Source organism: Tenrec ecaudatus, chromosome 14 (genome assembly GCF_050624435.1).
Source record: "Tenrec ecaudatus isolate mTenEca1 chromosome 14, mTenEca1.hap1, whole genome shotgun sequence".
NCBI lineage: Eukaryota > Metazoa > Chordata > Mammalia > Afrosoricida > Tenrecidae > Tenrec > Tenrec ecaudatus.
Genome location: NC_134543.1, coordinates 60475284 through 60499475, shown reverse-complemented (window position 1 = coordinate 60499475; position 24192 = coordinate 60475284). Strand labels below are relative to the sequence as shown.

The 24192-nt window shown below is 39.6% G+C and overlaps 1 protein-coding gene across 1 annotated transcript in view; it reads left to right on the top strand.

Moving 5' to 3' along the window:
* Positions 1-232: 232 nt before the first annotated feature.
* Positions 233-24192, top strand: part of FANCM (FA complementation group M) — a 54096-nt gene continuing 30136 nt past the window's right edge. The window contains exons 1-10 of the mRNA XM_075532106.1: positions 233-894; positions 2074-2246; positions 4072-4149; positions 8492-8650; positions 8811-8942; positions 13075-13207; positions 13552-13677; positions 14154-14240; positions 17364-17548; positions 23355-23561. Coding sequence (XP_075388221.1) covers positions 378-894; positions 2074-2246; positions 4072-4149; positions 8492-8650; positions 8811-8942; positions 13075-13207; positions 13552-13677; positions 14154-14240; positions 17364-17548; positions 23355-23561 — 1797 coding nt within the window. The 5' untranslated portion in view covers positions 233-377. The remainder of the gene's footprint in view (positions 895-2073; positions 2247-4071; positions 4150-8491; positions 8651-8810; positions 8943-13074; positions 13208-13551; positions 13678-14153; positions 14241-17363; positions 17549-23354; positions 23562-24192) is intronic.

The window sequence follows — 24192 nt, the reverse complement described above, 5'->3', positions numbered from 1 at the left end:
GGAGCGGCTCCTGGATTTGAACTGCTTACCAAGCGGATCACAGCCCAACACTTAACCACTAAACCGTCGGACGTCAGCTTTTAGGGAGCGGAACTAAATTTCTGGGTCTCCAAATAGACTACAAATGGGGATCAAATTTAGCGTGACTCCCACGGGGCGCATGCGCCTCCGGAAGAAACCGGAGCCTTCCGCAGCGGCAGCCAATCATCTGGCCGATGCAAAAGCAGGAGCGGGGTTTTCAAGCGAGGGTCTGGCCACGGGCCCGCCCCGTCGCCGCTCAGTTTTGCGCGGAGGACACTGATGGCGGTTCGAACGCGGGCGGGGGTAAGTCTCCGGCGGCTGGCGCGCGAGCAAAGCTTCTGGTGGTGGTCGGCGTGATGAGCGGACGGCAGAGGACCCTCTTCCAGGCGTGGGGCTCGAGCGTCTCCCGATGTGCGGGGGCCCCGGGTAGCGGCTCCAGCGCCGAGAGGCCTCGGAGCCCTGGCAGCGCCAAGCCGCCTCTCCCTGCACCGGCGGAGGCTGCCGAGGCGCCGCACGAGCCCGACGACGACGCCTTTCTGGCCGCAGCGTACGAGGCGGAGCTGCAGCTGGGCCTGGAGCATGGCGGGTTTTGCAAGTCGGCCGGCGCTTTGTGGATCTACCCCAACAACTGTCCGGTGCGGGACTACCAGCTGCGCATCGCCCAGACGGCCCTGTTCTGCAACACGCTGGTCTGTCTGCCCACCGGACTGGGCAAGACCTTTGTTGCTGCCGTGGTCATGTACAATTTCTACCGCTGGTTCCCTTCAGGCAAGGTGGTCTTCATGGCTCCCACGAAACCCCTGGTGGCGCAGCAGATCGAGGCTTGCTACCGGGTGATGGGGATCCCGCAGTCTCACATGGCGGAAATGACCGGTACGTGTCTGAGGTGCAGTGACCTGACTTGGAGCTGAGAACTAGGTTCTCCAGGTTTTGGACAGCGTTCGTTCTGATGGGATGAGAAGCCATTGCTGTCCCGTCGATTTGGACGCATAGCGGTCCTGTGGGACAAAGTGGAACTGCCCCCAGAGGGTCTCCAAGGTCACAACGTCCTCCCGCACAGTCGCTTGGCGGTTTGGGGTAGGACAACCTCTTAACCGAGCTCCTGAACCAGTGCGCCACCAGGACGTACCTTTCTGATATAAATTCTCAAACTAAACTTTTTGTCATCGAATTGATTACGATTCATGGTGACCCAACAGGACAGAGTAGAATTGTCCCGGTGGGTTTCTGAGACCAACTCTTTAAGGGAGTAAAACTACTCCCTCTCCGATAGATAGACAACCAACCACACTCACTGCCAAGTGATTAGCTACACATAGAGCGACCCTGTAGGACGAGGGGAGACTGCACTGAGAGAGCTCCTCCTGATACATAGAAAACCAAACTCCCTGCCATCAAGTCTATTCCGACCCGCAGCGACCCTAAAGCACAGGGTAGAACTGTCCCTGTGGGTTTCGTTGACCGTCATTTTAACTGTCGCCGTGGGAGTAGAGAGCCTCGTCTTTCTCCCATGGTGCAGTTGGTGGTTTCAAACTTAATAGGCCTTGTGGTTAGCAGCCCACCCTTCTCCTCCAGTGCTGCTCTTATGCAGAGATAGAGATATCCGTGATCAAAATACCGTTATTTCACGTTCTCTTCCTTAAAACATCTACTTGTCGCAAATCTAGTGCTAATGGACAGGGTTGCTTAATTTAATCTTCAGAGAATCTCCCAAGGTTGCAAACTAGAACCTTTTGAATTGTTTGTGCGGGTATACCTGGTACCTCATGGGTAAGGGAATAGGGCACTTCCTGGCTTTCTTCCCAAGTATTCCCCAGTTGAAGAGTTTACTTAAAATGTAGTGCCGTTTTGTAAGAATTCTCTAAAGTCACAGGCAAAGCCAGATCTGGTGTTGGTACCACATGAGAGCACTAATGTTCTGATGATTTGTCAAATTGCTCTCATCTTGAAAGCTGATTGCTTAAGCATAAATGCACTGTGAAAACAGGCCAGGTTATTTACAGTTACCAGGCTGGGACTTCGATTGTAGACTCTGTCTCTTTTATTTACCAGGAACGACACAAGTTCTCCGGAGGAAGGAAATATGGCACAGCAGAAGAGTCCTTTTTCTAACGCCTCAGGTCATGGTGAACGACCTTTCTAGAGGAGTTTGCCCCGCTGCTGAAATAAAGTGCCTGATTGTCGATGAAGCTCACAAAGCCCTTGGAAACTATGCTTATTGTCAGGTAATGATTTTGTTTAAAAATATTTTGTGCTATAAATCTATAGTTAAAGAGATTTTTTTTGCAAATTATTATTAGCTAATAATTATAATGGAAGTTATTGATGGTCATAGAAACTCTTCGATATCTATTTAAAGCGTTCCTAGACCATTAGCGGGATCAGATGTGGATCCTCAGAGCAAGGTGTGGGTGTGGGTGAATAAGTGGAACTACCATCATTGGTATTGGACATACAGTGTCACTACTTGGCAGCTGGGTAAACTGACTTAACTGCCAATATTGTTGTAAGTGTTCCTTGACATAAGGCATGCAAGAGGGCCACCAGTAAGTTGAGTACTTTAGAATATGAAGTTCAAAGGCCATGTGGTAGGATGTGACTGGAGAGAACCAGGTCGGGAAGGATTTATATTTTATGCTTAGCAGATTGAAAGTAGGCAATAGGAAAATATATGCAGTAGACACACGCTGAAATTTTTTCAGTTGAAGTGATAAGATTTAGTAGCTGAAGCTAATCCATTTGATTGTTACTCAGGGTTCGGGGTAAGTCTCCGTGAGCCCCTCTTTGACCTGGGTGGAGATGACTTTGACCTGGGTGTTGGCGTACTTGAGGCAGGACTCTGGGTTGTGGAGAGCTGTTTTCTTAGAATCCTTTCCCCCAGATGCAAGGCCAGGAGCACGTCTAGCAGCTGATCCACTACGAGCGAGGCACAGCAAAAAATCAGGAGTTGAGCAGAAAACTGCATAGCCTGGAAAGATGTTTTGATACCATGGAGAAAATGCTTCTGCATGTAAAAGGGAATTTCAAATTTTAAAAATTGCCTAAAATTAGCCTTATTCTTTTATGATTAGACTTAACTTAAAAGTTATGAACCTTTCACATAAAATCTTATTTCTTTAAAATATTTGTTAAATCTGAATTTTTCATTATGAATCTAATTTCTTCTAGTTATTTAATTTTCTTATGTCAATTTTGAGGTTTTCATAATTTATCTAAATCTCAGTGTGCACATAGGTAGAGCTATGAAGTTAGACTGTGTCCCATACAATGGAGAGAGGACTCTCTTCTCATCCTTTGGCCTGTACTATAGTCCTTGAGTGTTTAAATTTGACTCATCCTTTCTCTTGCCGTGACCCTTTAATATGGTTCCTCAGGTTGTGGTGACCCCCAACCATAAAATATTTTTGTTGCTACTACCTGTTATTTTGCTACTGTTACAAATCGTAATGTAAATATCTGATATGCATGATGTACTTTCATTGTTACAAATTGAACACAATTAAAGCAAAGTGATTAATCACAAAACAGTATGTAATCATATATTGTGAAATATTTATTTCTAATGACAAATAAATGAAATTTTCTCTTGAAGCATGGTATAGCCTGGCTAACTGTTCACGCCGGGTACTCGTATGTGGGTGTACCTGCGTGTGGGCGGACCCTCCTGAAGTCGTATAGAGGAGCCGTGTCTTGGTTCCTAAGATCATCGGGAATATGTATTTTCCGATCGTCTTAGGCAACCCCTGTGAAAGAGTGTTTTGCCCCTCACAGGGGTCACGACCCACAGGTTGAGAACCATTGCTGTAATAGGTCTTTAAAATGTAGATTTATATATACGGGGAGCCCTAATGTGTTTTAAAAGCAGGTGTGAAGTTTAAATGAAAATTATCTGCTCTTCAGAAAATATGACTTGCTATGTGTGTGCCCACTAGAACATTAGTACTCTGAACAAAGAATAGTGGTAATGGATTACATCTAATAAGCTGTTTAACAGACCCACTGTTTTGTTTGCATTAGAGAGATGAGATTAAATAACTTTTGTTTTTTAAGGTTGTAAGGGAACTAGTCAAATATACGAAGCACTTTAGAATCTTGGCTCTCAGTGCCACACCAGGCAGTGATGTAAAGGTAAGTGAATTGTACTTCTATGTATTAAAATGTAAGAAAATAAGAAATGTTGTATAGTATCAGGCCAGTTTTCCACCTTACCACTTGTCTTTAGAATTTCATTTCTTGTAACATGTCTAGCATTTCTCCTTTACTTATATAAATTTATGTAAATAATTTTTTGCATATAAGGATCGAAGCTGTTTAAAACACAAGATTTTTTAACAGATTATTTTAAATTTTTTAAGCTTCAATTTGAACTGATTTTAAGCTTGCAACAAATTGGCAAAGATTGAGAAGTCTCAGTATACCCATAACTCAGTTTTCTGTACTATTAACTTATAACTCTATCTGCTAGAGGATGTGTTTTGGATCAAGATGCCCCAAGAATGAAAGTGAGCTCCCATTTCATTCTATTGAAGAAGCCTGTCGGTCACCTCAGATCCTGTACGCCAAATTCATTTGTGGGTCATAGGCAAAGATGGAAGGCTGCTGCGTTCAGGATGCCTTCATCCACCTTAACATATTTGCTCTTCATTATCTTTGAGTCGACTGTGACTGCTGTACAAGAGAATGGAATTTTGCTTGGTCTTTCACTAGCTTTACCATTGTTGCTATGCTCCAGTCCACAGTCCAGCCATTGGGTGTTCTAAGTGCCTTTCAACCTAGGGGATTCTTCCTTCAACTCAATATTGGGTAATATTGTTATCATCTGAGAGTTTTCATTGCTCTTTTGTAAGGAGATTGATTGCCAGTCCTTTCGTCCTAGGCTTAATGTAGAAGCTTCTCTGAAATCATGGTCCACCATCTTGCTGGTATTTGAAATGTCAGTGGTATGTTGTTGTTATTGTAAGGGGCCATTGAGACAGTTCTGACCCATAGTGACCTATGCACAGCAGGAGGAGACACTGGACGTTTCTGTGCCATTCTGACAACTGTTCCTATGCCTGAGGACATTGTTACAACCCGTGTCAATCCACCCTTCCATGTTTTTGCTGGCCCTCTGCTTTACCAAGCATGATCTCTTCTGACAACATGTCCAAAGTATGTGAGACTGAGTCTTGCTATCCTTGCTTCTAAGGAGCCCTCTGGCAGTACTTCCCAGGCAGATCAGAGTGTCCTTTTAGCAGTCCTTGGTACTTTCAATATTCTTCCCCAGCACCACAATTCAAAATGCATCGATTCTTCTTCAGTCTTACTTACTCAGTGTCCAACTTTCACATGCATATGAGGCCATGAAAAATAACATGGCTTGAGTTAGGTGCAGCTTGGTCCTACAAGCAACATCTTTGCTTTTCAATGCTTTACAGAAGTCTTGTACAATAGATTTAACTAATGTAACAAATCTCTTGGTTTCTTGACTGCTGCTTCCATGAGCATTGAGTGTGGATCCAAGCAAGACAAAATCCTTGACGACAACCTTTTCTCCATTGATCATGATGTTACCAATTGGTCCAGTTGTGAGGATTTTGGTTTTCTTTACATTGAGTTGTAATCCACACCAAAGGCCAAAATTGATCTTCATCAGCAAGTGCCATAAGTCCACCTCACTTTCAGCAAGCAAGGTTGTGTCATTTAAATATCCTACGTTGTTAATACGCCTTCCTCCAATCCTGGTGCTGTATTCTCTTTACACTATACTGTAGTCTATTAAAAGTTATAGTATAGCAAAGTTTGAAATGGAGAATCACCGAAATGTGATATGAAACACAAAGTTGAGCACATGTTGGAAAAATGACACCAATATACTTGCTTGATACAGGTTGTCACAAAATTTCAATTTGTGAAAAAAATCTATGAAGTCCCATAAGCTGAGGTATGCCTGTTGTTGTAAGTGATATGCAGTTACAAGTTAGTAAGTAGATGGATTGCCAGACCTTTCTTCCTAGATTTAATGTGCGCGTTTCTCACATCTCGTAAGTCTCCTCCAATCCATGACAGTTCTTCAGTCTTGTTTTCCATAACCTCGATACTTCACAAGCGTAGTGATCGCTTATTTTGTAGACTGTCCCTCAGGGTGGGTTTGTCAGATGTTTTCTCATGACTGGATTGACATGATGCATTTTTGTGAAGAGCACCCAGAAATGATGCTTCACTCTTCTCAGCACAACATTACCCCAGGGTATGTGACAGCAGCATATAGACTACCTACGTGATCTTAATCTTGACTTGAAGAGATTTTCCACTGTGAAATTACTATTTTACCCTCTATGATGAATAAGTATCTTATGGAAAGGTATTTTACCATTTGCAAGTATCCAGTTTCTCATCACATTTTGCCTTTTAATTTTAGCATCCAGTGGTAGTTCTTCTTTACAATTATTTCTGTAGTGTTACCTAATGGTTATTTCTTGTTGCCCTAGTTACGTTTGCATTTATTAAACGTAATAATGAAGAGCTGTGTTGCCTCCTGATTTACTCAGTTATTCAGTTATTTATATCGGTGCAGACTAATGGTTATTTATGTACTATATAAGCTACAGCCTCACACACAAAGTGAGCGTATGCTGTAGGAAAAATGACACCGACCCATTTGCTTGATACAGGTTGTCACAAGCCTTCAAGTGTGACAGGTGTGGCTAAGTGCGCTCTCGCCCTGCGACAGCGAGCCTCTTGAAGGTGGGCGGCTTCTATGGCCTCCAGATTTGCACCAACTTCCTTTCAATCCTTCACTCGTTTCTGCATCGCTTGAGACGTTATGCTTACCTTGCCCCACCCTATCGCCCTGAAGTCACCCAGTTACCTAGTGACCTCTGAATTCCTGTGACAGAGAAGGGTGAAAATGCACATTTTGAGCCCTGTCTACTTTTGTTTACCAGTTCTGAATGGTCTGCATTGAGTAGAGATCCTACTGGATGCTTTTTCTAAGTAGCTTTCAGCTCTGCGAAGCTGTAAGTTCACAGACGTGGACATTTGTGGGAATCTCCCTTCTTTCTCTGCTCCTGTGCCCTCACTCCTGATTTAGACACAAATAGCTGCTTTTAATTTAGGGATTTTGTTTTTGACATTCGCCGTCCTGTGTATTTCTTTAGCTCATTACATTGCTTTGTGCGCTGCTTTAACAGCAGCTACGTGATGCAGGATCGCTTTTATCGTGGTTGTAGCTGTTTTACCAGCTCAAGGCCTAATATGTGCGAGCTACTAAAACAATTACATAATGAGAGCTTAAAATTATTCTTACTCAAAATTACGAAGTATTTATAAGTAGATTTGGATTGTATGTGGGACTCCTTCACTGAAGGTTTATTAGGTAGTGTGCTAGGGCTTGAGAATACACAGGTGAGTAAGATATGACACCCTTATAGGATTTATTTTTTGGGGGGGTCGAAACTAAGCCCATTAGGCTTTTCTGATTCAAATCAAAACGGTCTTTAATTTCTATGTTCTTTGGAGATCACCTTTTCCTTTTGTTTCTTTTGTTAGCCCATCACACTGTGGGCACTGGAATCTAGTGTGGGGTTATTTGTACCGATAGGTGACATGATTCTGTGCTAGCTTCTCCTTTTGAATTAAAGGCCTGTGCAAGCTTTGGTTGAATGGCATTTAACTCCAGAAATATCTGCATACCACAGGTGTTCATTTCAACTGAAACGATCCTATTAATTTATGAACAATTGGCTTAGTACCCGTCTTATACTCTCAGTCTCTAACAAGACAATTTGTGAAATACTTCTAAAGTACATTTGTTTTCTTTAACGATGTAGCACTTATCCTATTCAGGAAAAATTTGTAGGAAAAAAGTATTTGTCAGAGAATCAGCCTCTACCATTGACTGTTGTATACCTTTGGGGGGATGTAGTGTGCTTATCCAAAGCGTCTGCTTCTCCGGAGTCCTTATAAAATGCTGATGAAAAGGCTACATCACTGCCATTGATTGGAAAATACATATGAATAACTTAGTAGACATTTACTTCTACTTTTTATTTCTTGGCTGCTTGACTTGAAGGACTGAGTGGGCGAAAAGCAGCAAAAGCCGTTCCCTTTACTGTGCCCTTTCCAAGGAGGCTGTGTGGCACCGTGATTACGTGCTTGACTGCCACTGAAAGGTTAGCTATTCACACACACCGGGGAGACGGGTGTGGCAGTCTCCTTCCACAAACATTTCATCATGGAAACCCTGTGGGGGAAGTTCTGTTCTGTCCCACAGGGCTGCTGAGAGTAGAAATTAGCTTGCTGCAAGTAGGAGTTTAATTTTCTGCCACTTCTGATATACTTTATACTTTTGTAATTTCTGTAAGATTTTTAATGATATAAACTTGTAATTTTTTTTCAAAGTTTGAATACCATTTTATTTCTGATAATGATGCAAATGAGAAAGGTTGACAATAATCATAATCATATTTAATGAATTGATTTTGCACAGGCTGTGCAACAGGTTATTACAAACCTACTAATTGGGAAGATAGAGCTCCGTTCTGAAGATTCTCCAGATATTTTGCCATACTCTCATGAAAGACGAGTTGAAAAACTTGTTGTTCCTTTTGGTGAAGAACTTTCAGCAATTCAGAATGCATATATCCAGGTAGACCATTCTAATCACAGTTCAGGGTTGTAATAAATAATAGTTAATATGTGAAATGAGATAACTACATATTCTTTATGTAACTTTTAAATATAGAACTCCTGTTTAAATGTGTAAGAATATGATTGAATTTGTATTGAAATTGCTTTAAAATTTGTAGATTTTGGAGACATTTGCCAGTTCTTTGATTCAGAGGAAAGTTTTAATGAGAAGAAATATCCCTAACCTAACAAAGTACCAGCTGATTCTGGCAAGAGATCAATTTAGGAAAAACCCATCTCCAGATATTGTGGTAGGTATTTCTGAATACATTTTTATGATAGATTAAATTTTTACTGTGAAATGTAAATAATTAAAAAAATAAATGTAAGTAATTGAAAAAGTTTTGTTTAGTGTTTTATATATATTGAATTTAGCATTAAAGATTAGCTTTTAGGAATTTGAATATTTCTATAAACTAGAAACATGCAAAATCAAGAATACCATTTAATCATTTGAATTAAGATGAATTTCTCTTTTAAATTAATAACAAATTGGTCTTTTCGTCTTTCTGTAAATCACAGTCACACAACCAGCTTTTTGGCCCAGAACCTTTAGGCAAATTCTCTACTCCAGAGGTGAGAGAAAGTGTCACAGTGGGTGACGTATGCTTAATCGTCAAGGATAAAAATAGCGAGACGAACAGGAACATAGCCACCGGGCTAGGGACCCCGTCAGAAAGGAAGCTCAGAAGCACACTGGGTCACTCTTTGAATTTTCAACTCAGACACACAGAAACTTAGATGCCATCAAGTTGTTTCTGACTCATAGCAACCCTGTAGGATAGAGTAGAACTGCCTCTGTTTCTGAGCCTGCACATCTTTATGGGAGCAGAATGCCTCCTTTTCCTCCCACACAGCCTTTGGTGGTTTTGAATGGCCAACCTTGAGGTTAGCCAGCCGCTCCATGTATAACCCACTATGCCACCATAGCCACTTGATGCGGACGGTTTCTTCGGCCGTAAATCATTATGGAAGCTGACAGCCCATCTTTCTCCCTTGGAGTGGCGGATAGATTTAAACCGTCAACCGTGTGGTTAGTAGTCCAACATTTGCCTCACGGTGGGAGCAGTGAAACTGAGGCATGCAGAAGACCTTGAGCAAGCCGATTTGAGTAGGGTAGGGCATTGAGGAAGGCAGGTGGGAGCATTAATCTTGGTTGTGACCACATGGAAGGATTGCAGAAGTCGGATGTGAGCATTAATTTAGGTTGTGACTGACTACCTTTAATGGTAAATAAAAGAATGTGGGCTTTTATCTTAGAGTATTTGGAGGAACCACTAAGTGCGCTGTGTTTGTGTGTGTGAAAACGCAGTATATTTTATACGAAATTTTTACTAACATTTGTTTTAGTGTCTGCTAGGAGTTAAAGGCTGATTGATGTTGAAAATTGTAAATCCAAATTCGGAGAACTTAATCATAGTGGTGAGAGTATAAATTTTTCAGGATTGTGCTTTTTCTACCCATTCAGGTAATTAGGATGCTCTTTTAGGGCATTGACTACTCTCCTGGAAACATTTAAGTGGCTGTCATTGAATGTCTGGGTGGTTGGCGCTGGGTACCATCGAGTCAGTTCTGAGTCATGGTCACACTATGTATCAGGGCAGAGCTACTCCATAGACTTTTCTTGGCTGTAATCTTTATGGATGCAATTTTCCCCATGCACCCCATTTCATATATACAAGTTAAATGTGACTGAAAGCGTGATCAAAGTAATAATGAAAACCTATTCTTAATGCCCGCTTTCATCCTGTTATTTGGATAAGCCTGTTTTGCGCTTCCACTAGAGGAATGTGTCCTTCGCCTCTCCAGTATGTTTACGTGGAAGAGAAAAGCGTAACAGCTCCAGACACCGTTCCCTAACCAGCTCTTCCTCTTCATCTGCACGAAAACAATACTACTGCCTAGGAATTTTGTTACGATTAAATGAACTTGTACAAATAATAGGCTGAGAACAATGGCTGGTGCTCATGCCAGATATTACTACAGCATGTAGACTTGGTGTTAAATGTTGGTTAAATATTTGCTTTAATTGCCAAAAACATTTGTGACACAGACTCCTTTGGGACTAAATTTCCATTGTATTACAAATATCTACCTCAATGCCTGAGATATAGTAGCTGCTTATTAATAAATCTTTTGGAAAGAACAAATGAATCTATAAGGCTATAATTTATATATAAAAACAATATAAAACAAATATTTCTCCACTTTGATTATTCTTTTTAAAATCTATTACCTTTTTTGGTATGATTTTTAAATGTGAACTCCAGCATAGGGAAATCAAATGACGAGTAACCACAGTAAAGATACAGAGCCACAGAAACCCAGACTAGGGTTGCTACAAGCTGCAATCAAAGTTTTTTGTTTAGAAAAAAATAACTAGAATAATAGTTTTTTTAGGGGTATGTCAGGGGAGGTTGAGAGAAAATGGGGAGCTCATGGGTATAAAAATGAAGAAAATGTTCTGAAATTGATTATGGTGATAATTGTACAACTCTTTAAAATAGTTTTAATGTATTTAAACTATGGAATTTGTGGTATATTATGTCAGTAAAACTGTTATATAAAATATTAACCCACAGCAAAAAAAGTTGTTTCTTATTGAATTAAAAAATAAAGAGAGATTTTATATGAAAAATATATTGGCACTCTGTGGCCTATAACATGACATTAAATTTAATTACTAAGTACATAAAGGAGTAATTATGATAATATCAATTATATTCTAATTATTTTTTTTTTTCCACAACGGGTACAATGTAGATCTCTTTTTTTTTTAACAATTTATTGGGGCTCATACAATTCTTATCATAGTTCATACATATACATACATCAATTGTATAAAGCACATCTGTACAGCCTTGCCCTAATCATTTTTTTCTCCTCTTTTCTTTTTTTACATTTTATTAGGGACTCATACAACTCTTATCACCATCCATACATATACATACATCAATTGTATAAAGCACATCCATACATTCCCTGCCCCAATCATTCTCAAGGCATTTGCTCTCCACTTAAGCCCCTCGCATCAGGTCCTCTTTTTTTTTCCCCTCCCTCCCCTTTCCCCCCTCCCTCATGTGCCCTTGGTAATTTATACATCGTTATTTTGTCATATCTTGCCCTATCCTGAGTCTCCCTTCCCCCCTTCTCTGCCGTCCCTCTCCCAAGGAAGAGGTCACATGTGGATCCTTGTAATCAGTTCCCCCTTTCCAACCCACTCACCCTCCACTCTCCCAGCATCGTCCCTCACACCCTTGGTCCTGGAGGTATCATCCACCCTGGATTCCCTGTACCTCCAGCCCTCATATGTACCAGTGTACAGCCTCTGTCCTATCCAGCCCTGCAAGGTAGAATTCGGATCATGGTAGTTGGGGGGAGGAAGCATCCAGGATCTGGGGGAAAGCTGTGTTCTTCATCGATACTACCTCGCACCCTAATTAACCCATCTCCACTCCTAAACCCCTCTATGAGGGGATCTCCATTGGCCGACACTTGGGCCTTGGGTCTCCACTCTGCACTTCCCCCTTCATTTAATATGGTATATATATACATCTACATATACACATATATACACATACATACACACACTTATATCGTTTTTTTTTTTGCATGATGCCTTATACCTGGTCCCTTGGCACCTCGTGATCGCACTGGCCGGTGTGCTTCTTCCATGTGGGCTTTTTTGCTTCTGAGCTAGATGGCCGCTTGTTCACCTTCAAGCCTTTAAGACCCCAGACACTATCTCTTTCGGTAGCCGGGCACCATCAGCTTTCTTCACCACATTTGCTAATGCACCCATTTGTCTTCAGCGATCCTATCATGGAGGTGTGCAGTCAGTGATATGATTTTTTGTTCTTTGATGCCTGCCTGGAAACTGATCCCTTTGGGACCACTCGATCACACAGGCTGGTGTGTTCTTCCATGTGGACTTTGTTGCTTCTGAGCTAGATGGCCGCTTGTTTATCTTCAAGCCTTTAAGACCCCAGTCACTATCTCTTTTGATAGCCGGGCACCATCAGCTTTCTTCACCACATTTACGTGTTCACCCACTTTGGCTCCAGACGTTGTTTCGGGACAGTGAGCATCATAGAGTTCCAATTTAATAAAAGAAGGTATTCATGCATTGAGGGAGTGTTTGAGTAGAGGCCCAAGGTCCTTCCGCCACCTTAATACTTAACCTATAAATATAGACACATAGATCTATTTCCCCATCCTCCTATATATATTTGCATGTACATGTCTTTGTCTAGACCTCCATGAATGCCCTTTGACTCCTAGCTCTTATATTCTAATTATTACACTGAGTATTGGCATGATCAGTTGGACTGGAAGCATGTAGTTTTGTTTCTCTGGTTAAATTTGACATGCTTCTTTTTCTAGGGAATCCAACAAGGCATAATTGAAGGAGAGTTTGCCATTTGTATTAGTTTATATCATGGTTATGAATTATTACAGCAAATGGGAATGAAATCATTATACTTATTCCTCTGTGGAATTATGGATGGAACTAAAGGTAAAGTGTGTGGAATTATTTTTTAAAATATTGACAGCTATCATTTTGGTTAATGACATGTATTAAACAGTTTTGGGGGGGAAAAACAGTTTTGGATTACTGAAAAATGCTTCTTTTAGAAACAATAGAATAATTATGTAGTAAAATGGTTTGTTCATGAAAAAAATCAGGAAAAAAGGAAGCCATTTATTAATACATATGTGTGTAAAACGAATAAAAAAACTGTTTTTATGTTTAACTTGAAAACCTGCATTTATTGCTAAATTTTAACTTTTTAATAAATTAGTTTGATAATGGTAATTGTTAACTGTACTTATTTGTAAAACTTTTCTTAATTTCTGAAGGAATGACTCGGGCAAAAAACCAACTTAGCCGCAATGAGGACTTCATGAATCTCTATCGCCACCTGGAGAGCATGTGTGCACGTGCAAGCGGCGCGTCAGCCGGCCCTGGTTCTGCCGCCCGCGAAGGTCTGGCTTCTCTTTTGAAATTTTATATTCTTTCCTTTCAACAAGATTAAACTAACATTTTGCTCCATTTTTACACATGCCTATTATAATTTTCTAGAAACAAACTGGTTAAATACTTAAAAGATTTTATTCAGTAAGTTATGATAGGAGCTAATATAAAAACAAGCTCTTCATAAACTATAAATAGATGGCAATAGTTTAGTTGGTAGGGGAAATTTTCAGAGTAGCCAAACGTTTATTTATAACATAAATGTGTATTTATTTTCCTTTTTTTCTTTGTTGCTGATTCTTATTTGGATTATCTCTCAATGAAATTTTCATTAAAAAACATCATTTTAAAGCAACAATGTGTTATCTTTTTAAAAGGCAATAACTAAAATTTAATGTGTCTAATTTGAACAGAAAAGATAACTTAAAATATTAATGTAATTGAGTATGGAAAAGTAAAATCAGTTTTTGTGTTTTTTCCCCCCCAGGAGATAAAAATGAGAAATTTTTCTATAGTCATCCAAAGCTAAAAAAATTAGAAGAAGTCGTAGTTGAACACTTCAAATCGTGGAATGGTAAGTTATATTTATTAGTTTCAAGACAAGACAAAATTACCATATATACTCGAGACTAAGCCGACCTGAATATCCCCCGAGACACCTAATTTTAACACAAAAACTGTATTAAAAATGTTTTGAAAAACTCAGCTTTTACAAGAGTATATACAGTATTAGGAAAGCTAAACATTCTGACTCGATAGTTTGTGCTAACACTTTTCCTGAGGAAAGTGGTCTTTGAATTGTGCTTGATTATGAAACTACAAAAGCTCTGGAGACATTGTGGGAGGGTGTGGGCACAGGGAGGAGTGAGGGTGTTAAGAATAACGTATTATATGCAAAAGAAGAGTAAGTACATGGAAACAGAGTAGAAAATATATATACCAAAATGATACAGAAAAATAAAACATGCAAAGGGGTATTCACAGACGTGTGCTTTTTCAGAGTGGTTAGGAAACCCGTCTCTTTGGTGATGTTTGAGATGACATCCATGGGGTTGAGGGAGTAAGAGTTGTGGGTTTCTGAGGAAGAATTAGTCAAGGCAGAGAGTGGGACAGATCTAAAAGGCCCTAAGGTAGTAGTGTGATTAAAGATCCATAAGCAGCCTAGTAGCCCCTGGGTAGTGGTAACATTCAAATAACATTCAGATAAATGGCACCTAGAATTCAGCTACAGTCTCCTTGGTGATCTGCTTTAAGAGAAGTCATGGGATGTGGGAAGGGTGGTCAGGAGCTGCTAGCTCTCATAGAACTTGCGTATCAAGGTCAGGACTTCGACTTTTGTTTTATGAATGTGTGTTGAAATGAGATCATCTTAGATTTTTAAAAGATCACGCGGGGTAACTTTTAGCGTGTAAACTCCAGGATGATTGCCATGTGATGGTGGCTTGCACAGAGGCAGTCAGTGGCCATGGGGAGAAGTGCTTAGAATCCAGACAGAGAAGGGACTTCAAAAAGTTTGTGGAAAAGTAGAATTAAAAGTAGAATTTTTCGCTTTTAAAAGGCCTCTTATACCTTGAAATTGGAGCAACAACCTTTGTTGTGCTGGTTTGGATGTAGGCATGAGGAGAAAAGGGGGTCATACATGTGTGTGTATGGGGAGGCTTTCAAAGGTTCATGGAAGAAGGGAATTTAAAGTCAATGAAAGTTTTCCATGAACTTTTAAAAGTCCCTGTGTATTTGCAGATGATTCAGTGAGCCAAGGGAACATTAGGGAGTACCTAGGGAAGAAAGAGAGAAGCATATTGGGATGAGGAAAGGCACATAGATTCTTTGGGGAGTCTCAGAAGTGGGGAAAACTAGGGATATAGTTTACAGGAGTAGCAGCATGGGACAGCTAGGACAGATGCGGCCCAGAGTAGAGTCCTAAATAATACTGACACTATGAGTTTAGATAGAGGAAGAAAAGCCACAGGAGATGCAGAGGGAAACCAGACAAGTGAAGTGAAAGGCAAGCTAAGGGAAGAACCTATTTTATTAGGAAAAATGGAATTTTGTTGATAAAATGAACAAAAAGCATCTATTGGCAATATGGAAATCAATTCATTACTTTGATATGTCACTTCAGAGCAATGAAGCTCAGGTTGAGTCTTTCCAATGAAGATAGCTTTGGGCAGGAGTTGTCATTTAATTCTTTGATAATCAGAGTAGGTTTATGTAGAATTACTGTATTTGTGAAGGTTGTTTCTTCAAGTGTTACTTTTTTACCTACGTATGATAAGTTAACTTTATATGTATTGTGTCATTTAATCTTCACAATTTCTATGCAGATTAAATCAGTTAATAACATGCCATGTATGATGATTATCAAAATCCATACTCACTCCCATTGGATCAGTTATGACTACGAGGAGAAAAGAGTAGAGTGGAAGGTAACTGCCCCATAGAGTTTCCAAGCCTGCAGAAATCTTTGTGGAAGAAGATTGCTGCAGCTTTCTCTGACGGAGTAGCCAAGTGGTAGCTTCTAACTGCCTACCGTAGAGTGATTAATAATATGAATTCTATAGCAGAATAAAAATGATTGTCTTAAGCAAGCTTAAAAACAAACAAAAAAACCTCAAGAAATAACCATAAAAATTTCCCACCAAGGCAGTCATAGTCAATTACCACATGTAAGGCACAGAGCTATTTGCTATTTCACTGAATTCTTAGTTGAGCAGTAGTATTTACTTTTTTAGATGTGAAGAAACTAAAGCTGAAGAAATTAAATACTTTGGTTGTATCTTACCCAGAGAGTAAATACCCCATCTTGGGAGGTCATGTTATTAATAATGTACTCTGTTACTTCCCAAATAATCCTGGTGATGCAATGGTTAATCAGTGGTGGCTATTGATCAAAAGATTGGTAATAAAAATTCGCCTAGCAGTTCTGTGAGAAATCCATGGAGATCTACTTCAGTAAAAACTGTTATAACTAGGAAGCTTTTTGGGGAAATTTTATTTTGTCAGAGAGTCGCTAAGACTGGAAATTGACCAGCACCAGCAACCACAGCACTGCCTGTCAGGTACTGAGTCCTGGGAATAGCCTTGAATGCTTGGAGGGTATAATCTGCAGGTAATTTGGGAGAATATAAGAGTATCATGTTTTCAGTAACAGAATGCCACTGCCTGGAGTAAGATTGTATGTTTAGAGGCCAGAAAGGAGGAGGCAGACTTTTAAAATTAGCTTTATAAGTTTTTTCTTTCTTAAAGTATGTTTTTAAAAACTTATTATCATCTGGGAGCAAGTTTATGGAGGACATTGGCTTTGATTTATGACATTTGTGGCCTACTTAGAATGGAGCAGCAGCTCTTCTCACTTCCTCACTGTACTTAGCATTTCCATGGGCTCTTCTTTCCCATCCCACCTTGGCTTTTGTCTGTATGTAAAGGAAGTGGGTTAGCAGAACTCATGTGTGAGTGCAATGAACTGTCAAAAGTGATTCAGGTAAGTCTTACTTGATTTAGTTAGAATTTTATTTTGTGACAGTCGAGAGATAAGAAAACAAGCTTATTAAAATTATTAGAGGTGATAGAGGGCAAAGCAGGAAAGGGTCAAGATGTCATAGATTCATGAATGTCGTTTCAATCTTGTCGTTCAAACAAATTCTTTATCTTCTTTTCAAATATTTGTAACTGCAGGTTTGTTGTTGTTCTTCTATAGCTCGTAAGACCTCTGCAGAGAAATGTCACGAGAGCAGAGTTATGGTCTTCTCATCCTTCAGAGACAGCGTCCAGGAAATTGCAGACATGCTTTTCCAACATCAGCCGCTGGTTAGAGTGATGACTTTTGTTGGCCATTCCTCAGCAAAGAGCATGAAGGGCTTCACCCAGAAGGAGCAACTGCAGGTAATTCTTTTTGGAGGTGATGAAAATAAAACAATATAGGCTTGACACTTAAGCAGCTATTTCATAAAGGAAGATCTTATACTAGATATGTAAATAAATATCGGTCTATTTCTAATGACCAGAAAACATCTTTGTGGCTTGGAAACTTAAAATAAATTCGAATGGCTGATCCGAAGGGTCTGGACAGTGGCATTCGAATCCTTGCGCTGCCATTTCAGGTTTCTTCTGTGTGCGTCTGTTTCCTTCTCTACGAGGACGTTTTGCAGAGTTGCTGCAGCCATTCAATGAGATCATAGTGTGTGTAGAACCTCTAATAACGGTACTGCATATGCTCGAGTATAAACCAACCCGAATATCCGTGGAGGCACCGAATTTTACCACAAAAACTGCATAAAAAATGTGTTGAAAAACTCGGCTTATACTCAAGTCTATACGGTATATTTGAGAAGACATGGGATTTCATTTGGGAACCCTCTTAGGCCTTGCTTCATGTGTCTATAATTGTGCCTTTTATTCGTACAAGTGAACTGTAATTATATTTCTTCCTCTGAATTTTGTGACTCACTTCTGTGAATTGTCCATCAAATCCAAGGGAGTTGTGAGTCTGCAGCTCAGTAGAGAGGTGGGAATAGGGACTCCTGAGCTTGTAACTAGTAAGTAAGTAAGGGAAAGTCTAGGCTTTGTAGCCGGCAAGTCAGAAGTGAGGAGACTTTGGGAGCTTGCCTTTGACCGGTTTCTGAGGCAGACTAGACAGTTTGGAAGATTATGCACTTTATTTTGTGAAATCTGACCTTACTCTAGTTGTTAGGGACAAAGGAAGAAATATTCCATTTGCAGTTAGGAACAGAATTGAATAGATTTAAATTGGAATTATTTCAAGTGTAGTTGGTAGAAGAATAGAAATGGAATTTAATTATATCTGGCTAATTTGATTCTACTCAACAGAGTATTCTGAGTGGCACTATTTTATACAGAGATGTTAAATAAACAGTGGAATTGGCAGTCAATCCTTCATATTCATAGATTCTGCATTTTCAAAATTATTCATTAAAACATCAATTTATGCAATTATATTTGTGCACATGTGCAGGCTCATGAAATATTTGAGTTGTCTGCCAGGCACATTCCAAAATGAGATGAAGCAAGGTGATATCTGCATTCATCTTTTAATTCTCATATTGTAAGCACATGTCCTTTTGGCCATCTGCTTAGTGTTAAGTATAACCAGTGTTGGCATTGGCCAGGGGAATGTGAAGTAAGAAAGGAGCTAGGGATGAGTTTCTATGCAGCGGGGTCAGGCTAAAGGCTAAATGAAAAGATGGTAGGGTACATGCATTCTATGTACTGATGGTGTCAAATAACTGTCAGGGTTGAGACACTAGGATAGCGGTTCTCAACCTGTGGGTCGCGACCCCTTTGGGGGTCAAATGACCCCTTCACAGGGGTCACCCGATTCATCACAGTAGCAAAATTAATTTGATGGTTGAGGGTCACCACCACGTGAGGAACTTTATGAAAGGTCGCAGCGTTAGGAAGCTTGAGAACCACTGCCCTAGAGGGCTGTAAGAATAGAGGTGGGTAATGTAGGAGACTGCAATGATAAATCGAGATTATGATGAGATTCTCTGACTCAGTGATCTTATAGGGCCATATAGAACTGCCCCGTCAATGTTTGAAAGCGAAACTTTATGGGAGTTAAAAGTCCATCTTTTTCTCACAAAGCACCTGGTAGTTTCAAACTGCTGACCTGCAGTTAGTCAACAAGTTATGAAAGGATAAAAACAGCCAAAAAATCAAACTAACTGCCATCAAGGCGATGCTGACACATAGTGATCCTATAGGACAGAGTAGAACTGCCCCTTTGTGTTTCTGAGACTGTAACTCTTTACGGGAGTAGAAAGCCCCATCTGTCTCCATTTGGAAGGATAGCCATTATTCATGGTAAAGTCTCCGGTCTGATCCTGAGAGTGCGTAGGAAGTAAGTGCTACCTTATTGTAGGAGAACGATCAGGGACTTCATGGTCAGGAAGAATGATCTACTTTTGTGGAACACTGAGATCAGCAAGAATTCTGACAGAATTAATGTTGGAAAAACTCAAATCAGGCCAGGAGTTAAACTATTATAGGATTGAGAGAGTATGACCTGTTGGGTTCGGACAGTGGTTCTCAACCTGTGGGTTGCGACCCCTTTGGGTGTCGAATGACCTTTTCACAGGGTCGCCTAGACCATCAGAAAACAAATATTTCACAGTATATAATTACATATTGTTTTGTGATTAATTACTATGCTTTAATTATATTCAATTTGTAACAATGAAAATATTTAGCAGATAATTACTTTGCGATTCATAACAGTAGTGAAATTACAGTTATGAAATAGCAAGGAAAATAATGTTATGGTTAGGGGTCGCCACTACATGAGGAACTGTATGAAAGGGTCGCGGCCTGAGGAAGGTTGAGAACTGCTGGGTTAGCAGATGATGACGTTTGGGGTATTGTGATGCAGTCTGATGTTAGGGGTAAGTTGGGGAAGAGTTAGGAAGCAGAGTTTGGAATTGGCAAGAAAAGCAGAGAGACACCTGCTACCTCAGGCCCAGTGGTGAGATTTCTGAAAGAGCAGCCTCCACTACAGGGAGAGCGGGGCCCCGGGAGGCTTCCCTCAGGCAGGGGTTCCCGACCCTTCCTGATGCCACAGCCCTTCACACTGTTCTTCATGTGGTGGTGACCCCCCCACCCCCAACCAAAATATTATTTTCGGTGCTACTTCATAACTGTCATTTTGCTTCTGTTATGAATCAGGCGACCCTATGAAAAGGTTGACTCCCAAAGGGGTCGTGACCCCCAGGTTGAGAACCCGCTGCTTAAAGCATTAAAACGCAAGTCTTGTTTAGGGGAGATAGGAAATGAAGTCAGTAATGGGGATATAGGGAGCTGGTTAAGTCTGGGAGACAAGGGATAAAAAACTGGAGTTTGGGGCTGATTTAGTGCCGACACAAAGAAAGGGCATGAGGTCAGTCTTGCTGGTCTTGAGGTAGTTGGTGTGGAGGCCTCTGAGAGTTGCGGATAAAGCTGCTTCCTGGATCACCAAGAGTTCTAGGTCTCTCACCCCCCATAATGCCTGACCCTGTCTCTGAGCTGCTACAGGGCGGCTGTGGGAGTAATCGAGGAAAGATCTGAAGATTGCTAGGTGGTGTGGGAATGGTTGAAAGAGCTTGAGCTTGAGAGATGTTTCCCAAGAGTTGATAATGGATTGCGTGCAAACTTGGGAGGAGGCATTATCGAGGATTTTCAGCCTGCCAGCCCAGAATAATAGCAATGCCTCTTAATAGACATTGGAAGCATGGGGCTAGCACTGGTGAGGTAATATTGATTAAAAAGTGGATGTATTACGTTTCAAAGGAGATGTTGAATAGGCAATTTTATGTCTGTCCGTCTGTCCGTCCATCCATCCATCCATCCATCCATCCATCTATCGATAGAGCTTGTTTTTCTCTAACTCATTTAATTCTAATTCAAAACATTGACATTTTGTTTTCTCTTTCGTTCTTTTTTCTTGTTTCCCTCTCTTAAGCATTCAGAATAATTGTTATGAAATCTGGTATTATGAGAATTAATTGGAAAATTAACTACATTGGTTACCTTCATACTGGTCATTTTGTTCAGCTATTGTTTTATTTTAATAGACATTCATAAAGGCATTCATTAAAAGCATTACCAGGGACATGGGTATAAGGCCCCCTTTTACTAAGTCTTTTAATAAATGATCATATGGAATTGAAAATTAAAGATGCAGCTTCTATTCTGTGGGGCTTCTCCTGCCTTTTTCTTTTCTTTTTTTCCCCAAAGGCAGGAAAGGTAGATTAAAGTCAGCTGTGTAAGGTAGAAATAAAGACTTTCATTAGTGCCATTTTTAACAGCTGATGATTCTCTGCTTCATATGTATATTTCATGATACGCTCTACATTTTTATGAGGAAGACTCAACTATTGATTTAATTTGTTATGACTTTATAGACAATATAGAACTAAGAATTTAATAGGAAGAAATTGAACTCAGAGAATATTCACACTTGACCATACATGTGCATAAAGACCTTTTGTGGTATAATGGCTTATTGGTTCACTTCTGACTGCAAGGTCATCCATCAGGAACCACCTGTCTTTCCAAGGCCGAGCCATGAGGCTTTCTGCTCCAGTGAAGATGTATGGTGGCAGCCAGTTTGGTTGTTTGGTATCAGAGAAAGGAGTTAGTGATTAAATAACGATAGGTTGATAGTTGTTTTTCAAACTAGATAGATTTATATCAATCTTGGGCAAACAAATAACAATTTAGTTTATGCATGTTAAATGCAAAGGAAATTATTTGACTTTCATTTTTTTACATCTCTAGTGCCGTGGCCCAATTTTTGTTCTTGATCTGGGCAAAAAAAAAGGACATCAATTTTATTAAGCTACTTACAGGTAATATTAAGTCATCCTTTCCTTGGATTAATTCCATTACCGATTCCCAAAGGAAATTGATTAGTCTTAATTTTTAATCTTAATCATCGATTCTCCTTGTATGCTAAAGTTTTTCATTTTAAAGGAAAATCAGCGCTACTACAGTGTTTTATAAAAACCTTAACACGAGAAGTTTGTTTGTTATTATTTTTAAAGTTGTTTTTAATACTAGAACTAGTTTAAGAATTAATAGTATACACTTTTGGGGTATTACCTAAATTCACATCCTGCAATAATTATTTAGAATTTAAGATTATGCCTTAACTTTTCAGATCCAGAGTTTCTTATCCAATAGATTGGGATGGTGATATTTATCTCATGATCATTGGGAATAGTAACTAATGTATTAAACGTTCAATGTGCTACCTAGCACATAGCATGTTCTTACATATAGTAGTTATTGTAAGCTACTTAATTTCTTCCATCTATTTAAATAATTTTTTATTCTTGATACTTGTAGAGGAATAGATTATTTGGTCTTAAAGGGCCCTGTGGTCATTCATGATGGGTCCCTATCTGTTTTCTATAATTTCATAAGAGTTCATGTTTCCTTTTTTATAATTTCATAAGAGTTCATATTTCCTTTTTGTGTATGCTCCCTTATCATTTCCTCCCGAGGTTTATTTTTTATGTAATAGGCCTGGTATCTGTTTCTTCACTTTGGCCATTTTTTCCAGGTATTCTTTTATTTTAATAGCCACAAATAAAGGCATTAATCCAAAGCTTGACTGATTCTTCTGAAATACCATCTTTTAATTTTGCTACAGTTCTCCATCCATCTGTTGATACTATCATTTAGTTACTAGCACCGCCAGCACACTACCATTTATAAGCTTGCAAGGTTAGTGTTGATGCATATGAGGACGCTTCATTGACTTCCTTTAACTCATTCTCCTGCTGTTGTGGTCTCATTAAAGAGAGAAATGCTAGGATGGCTGTAGGAAAGGGAAGATATGACTCTTTAGACATATGCAAAGGGACTTTAGGTCCAGGATAAAGTCAGTGAAATCTTTCCTTTCCTCTTCCTTCTGTTGATGCTCAAAAGAAACCTCAGACACTTCTCATTTGTGTGCAAATTGATAGGAAGCTCTTTTAGCACCATAGCTTTAAAGCAAAGGAATGAGGATTACTCTGTTTTTAAAAATGATTGTAGATTACATTGACATTATGTGACCTCTTTTCTTATTCAGTGGTATACTTCATTATGTTTTATCTATTTTACCATATTTGAGAGAATGGTAAAAGTGCTTTCATTTATAATTATCAAATTGAATCTAGCTACTTTAAAATTACTTTTTTAATTTTAGGTAGTGAAGCAGTTTCGAGATGGTGGTTACAACACCTTAGTTTCTACCTGTGTTGGTGAAGAAGGCTTGGATATAGGAGAAGTTGATCTTATAATATGTTTTGATGCCCAGAAGAGCCCAATCCGTCTTATACAACGAATGGGTAGAACTGGCCGCAAACGTAAAGGCAGGATTGTGGTCATTCTCTCTGAAGGACGAGAAGAACACGTAAGTTGGCTTGTAGAACCGTGATTTATTAATTGACATTAGAGCAATGTGAACCTTTTGTCATTCAAAGTCCAAACTTCATCAGGGATTATTTTGTAACTTCTCCTTCCCCACCCCCACCCCGCCCCCTCCAGTTTTCTATTGTATTCCAACTTTTGTTGTAATTAAGGGGAATTTTTGACCTGATTCAATTCCACAATTCATATCCATATGAATAAAACGCATTAGTACTTTGGTTTTAACTCAAAGCTCCTAAGTACAAGCATGAATATGCTTTACTATTTTCTTGTGCTTCTAAGACCTCTCTGTTTTTTGTCTTTTGAAACTACAGTGTGTTAAGAATGTTTTTCTGCATTTTAAAGGCTTGGGAAATAAAAAGAAGAGGACAGAATATGCACACCGCTAAGAATACTGTGCAAAGTCTATAACATTTTCTGGCCTTTTCCAGAAGAGCTTCCTGGATACTTATTCTAAATAATAGGAGACTTGAATTTCATTTGTACGTCTCAACAATCTAGGATAAAACACCCTTCTAAATGTAATACACATAAAATTATTATGTGTTTGTTACCTAAAGTCTAACTTACAGGAACTAATTCTGTGGCTAAATACATAACTTTACATTGAGGAT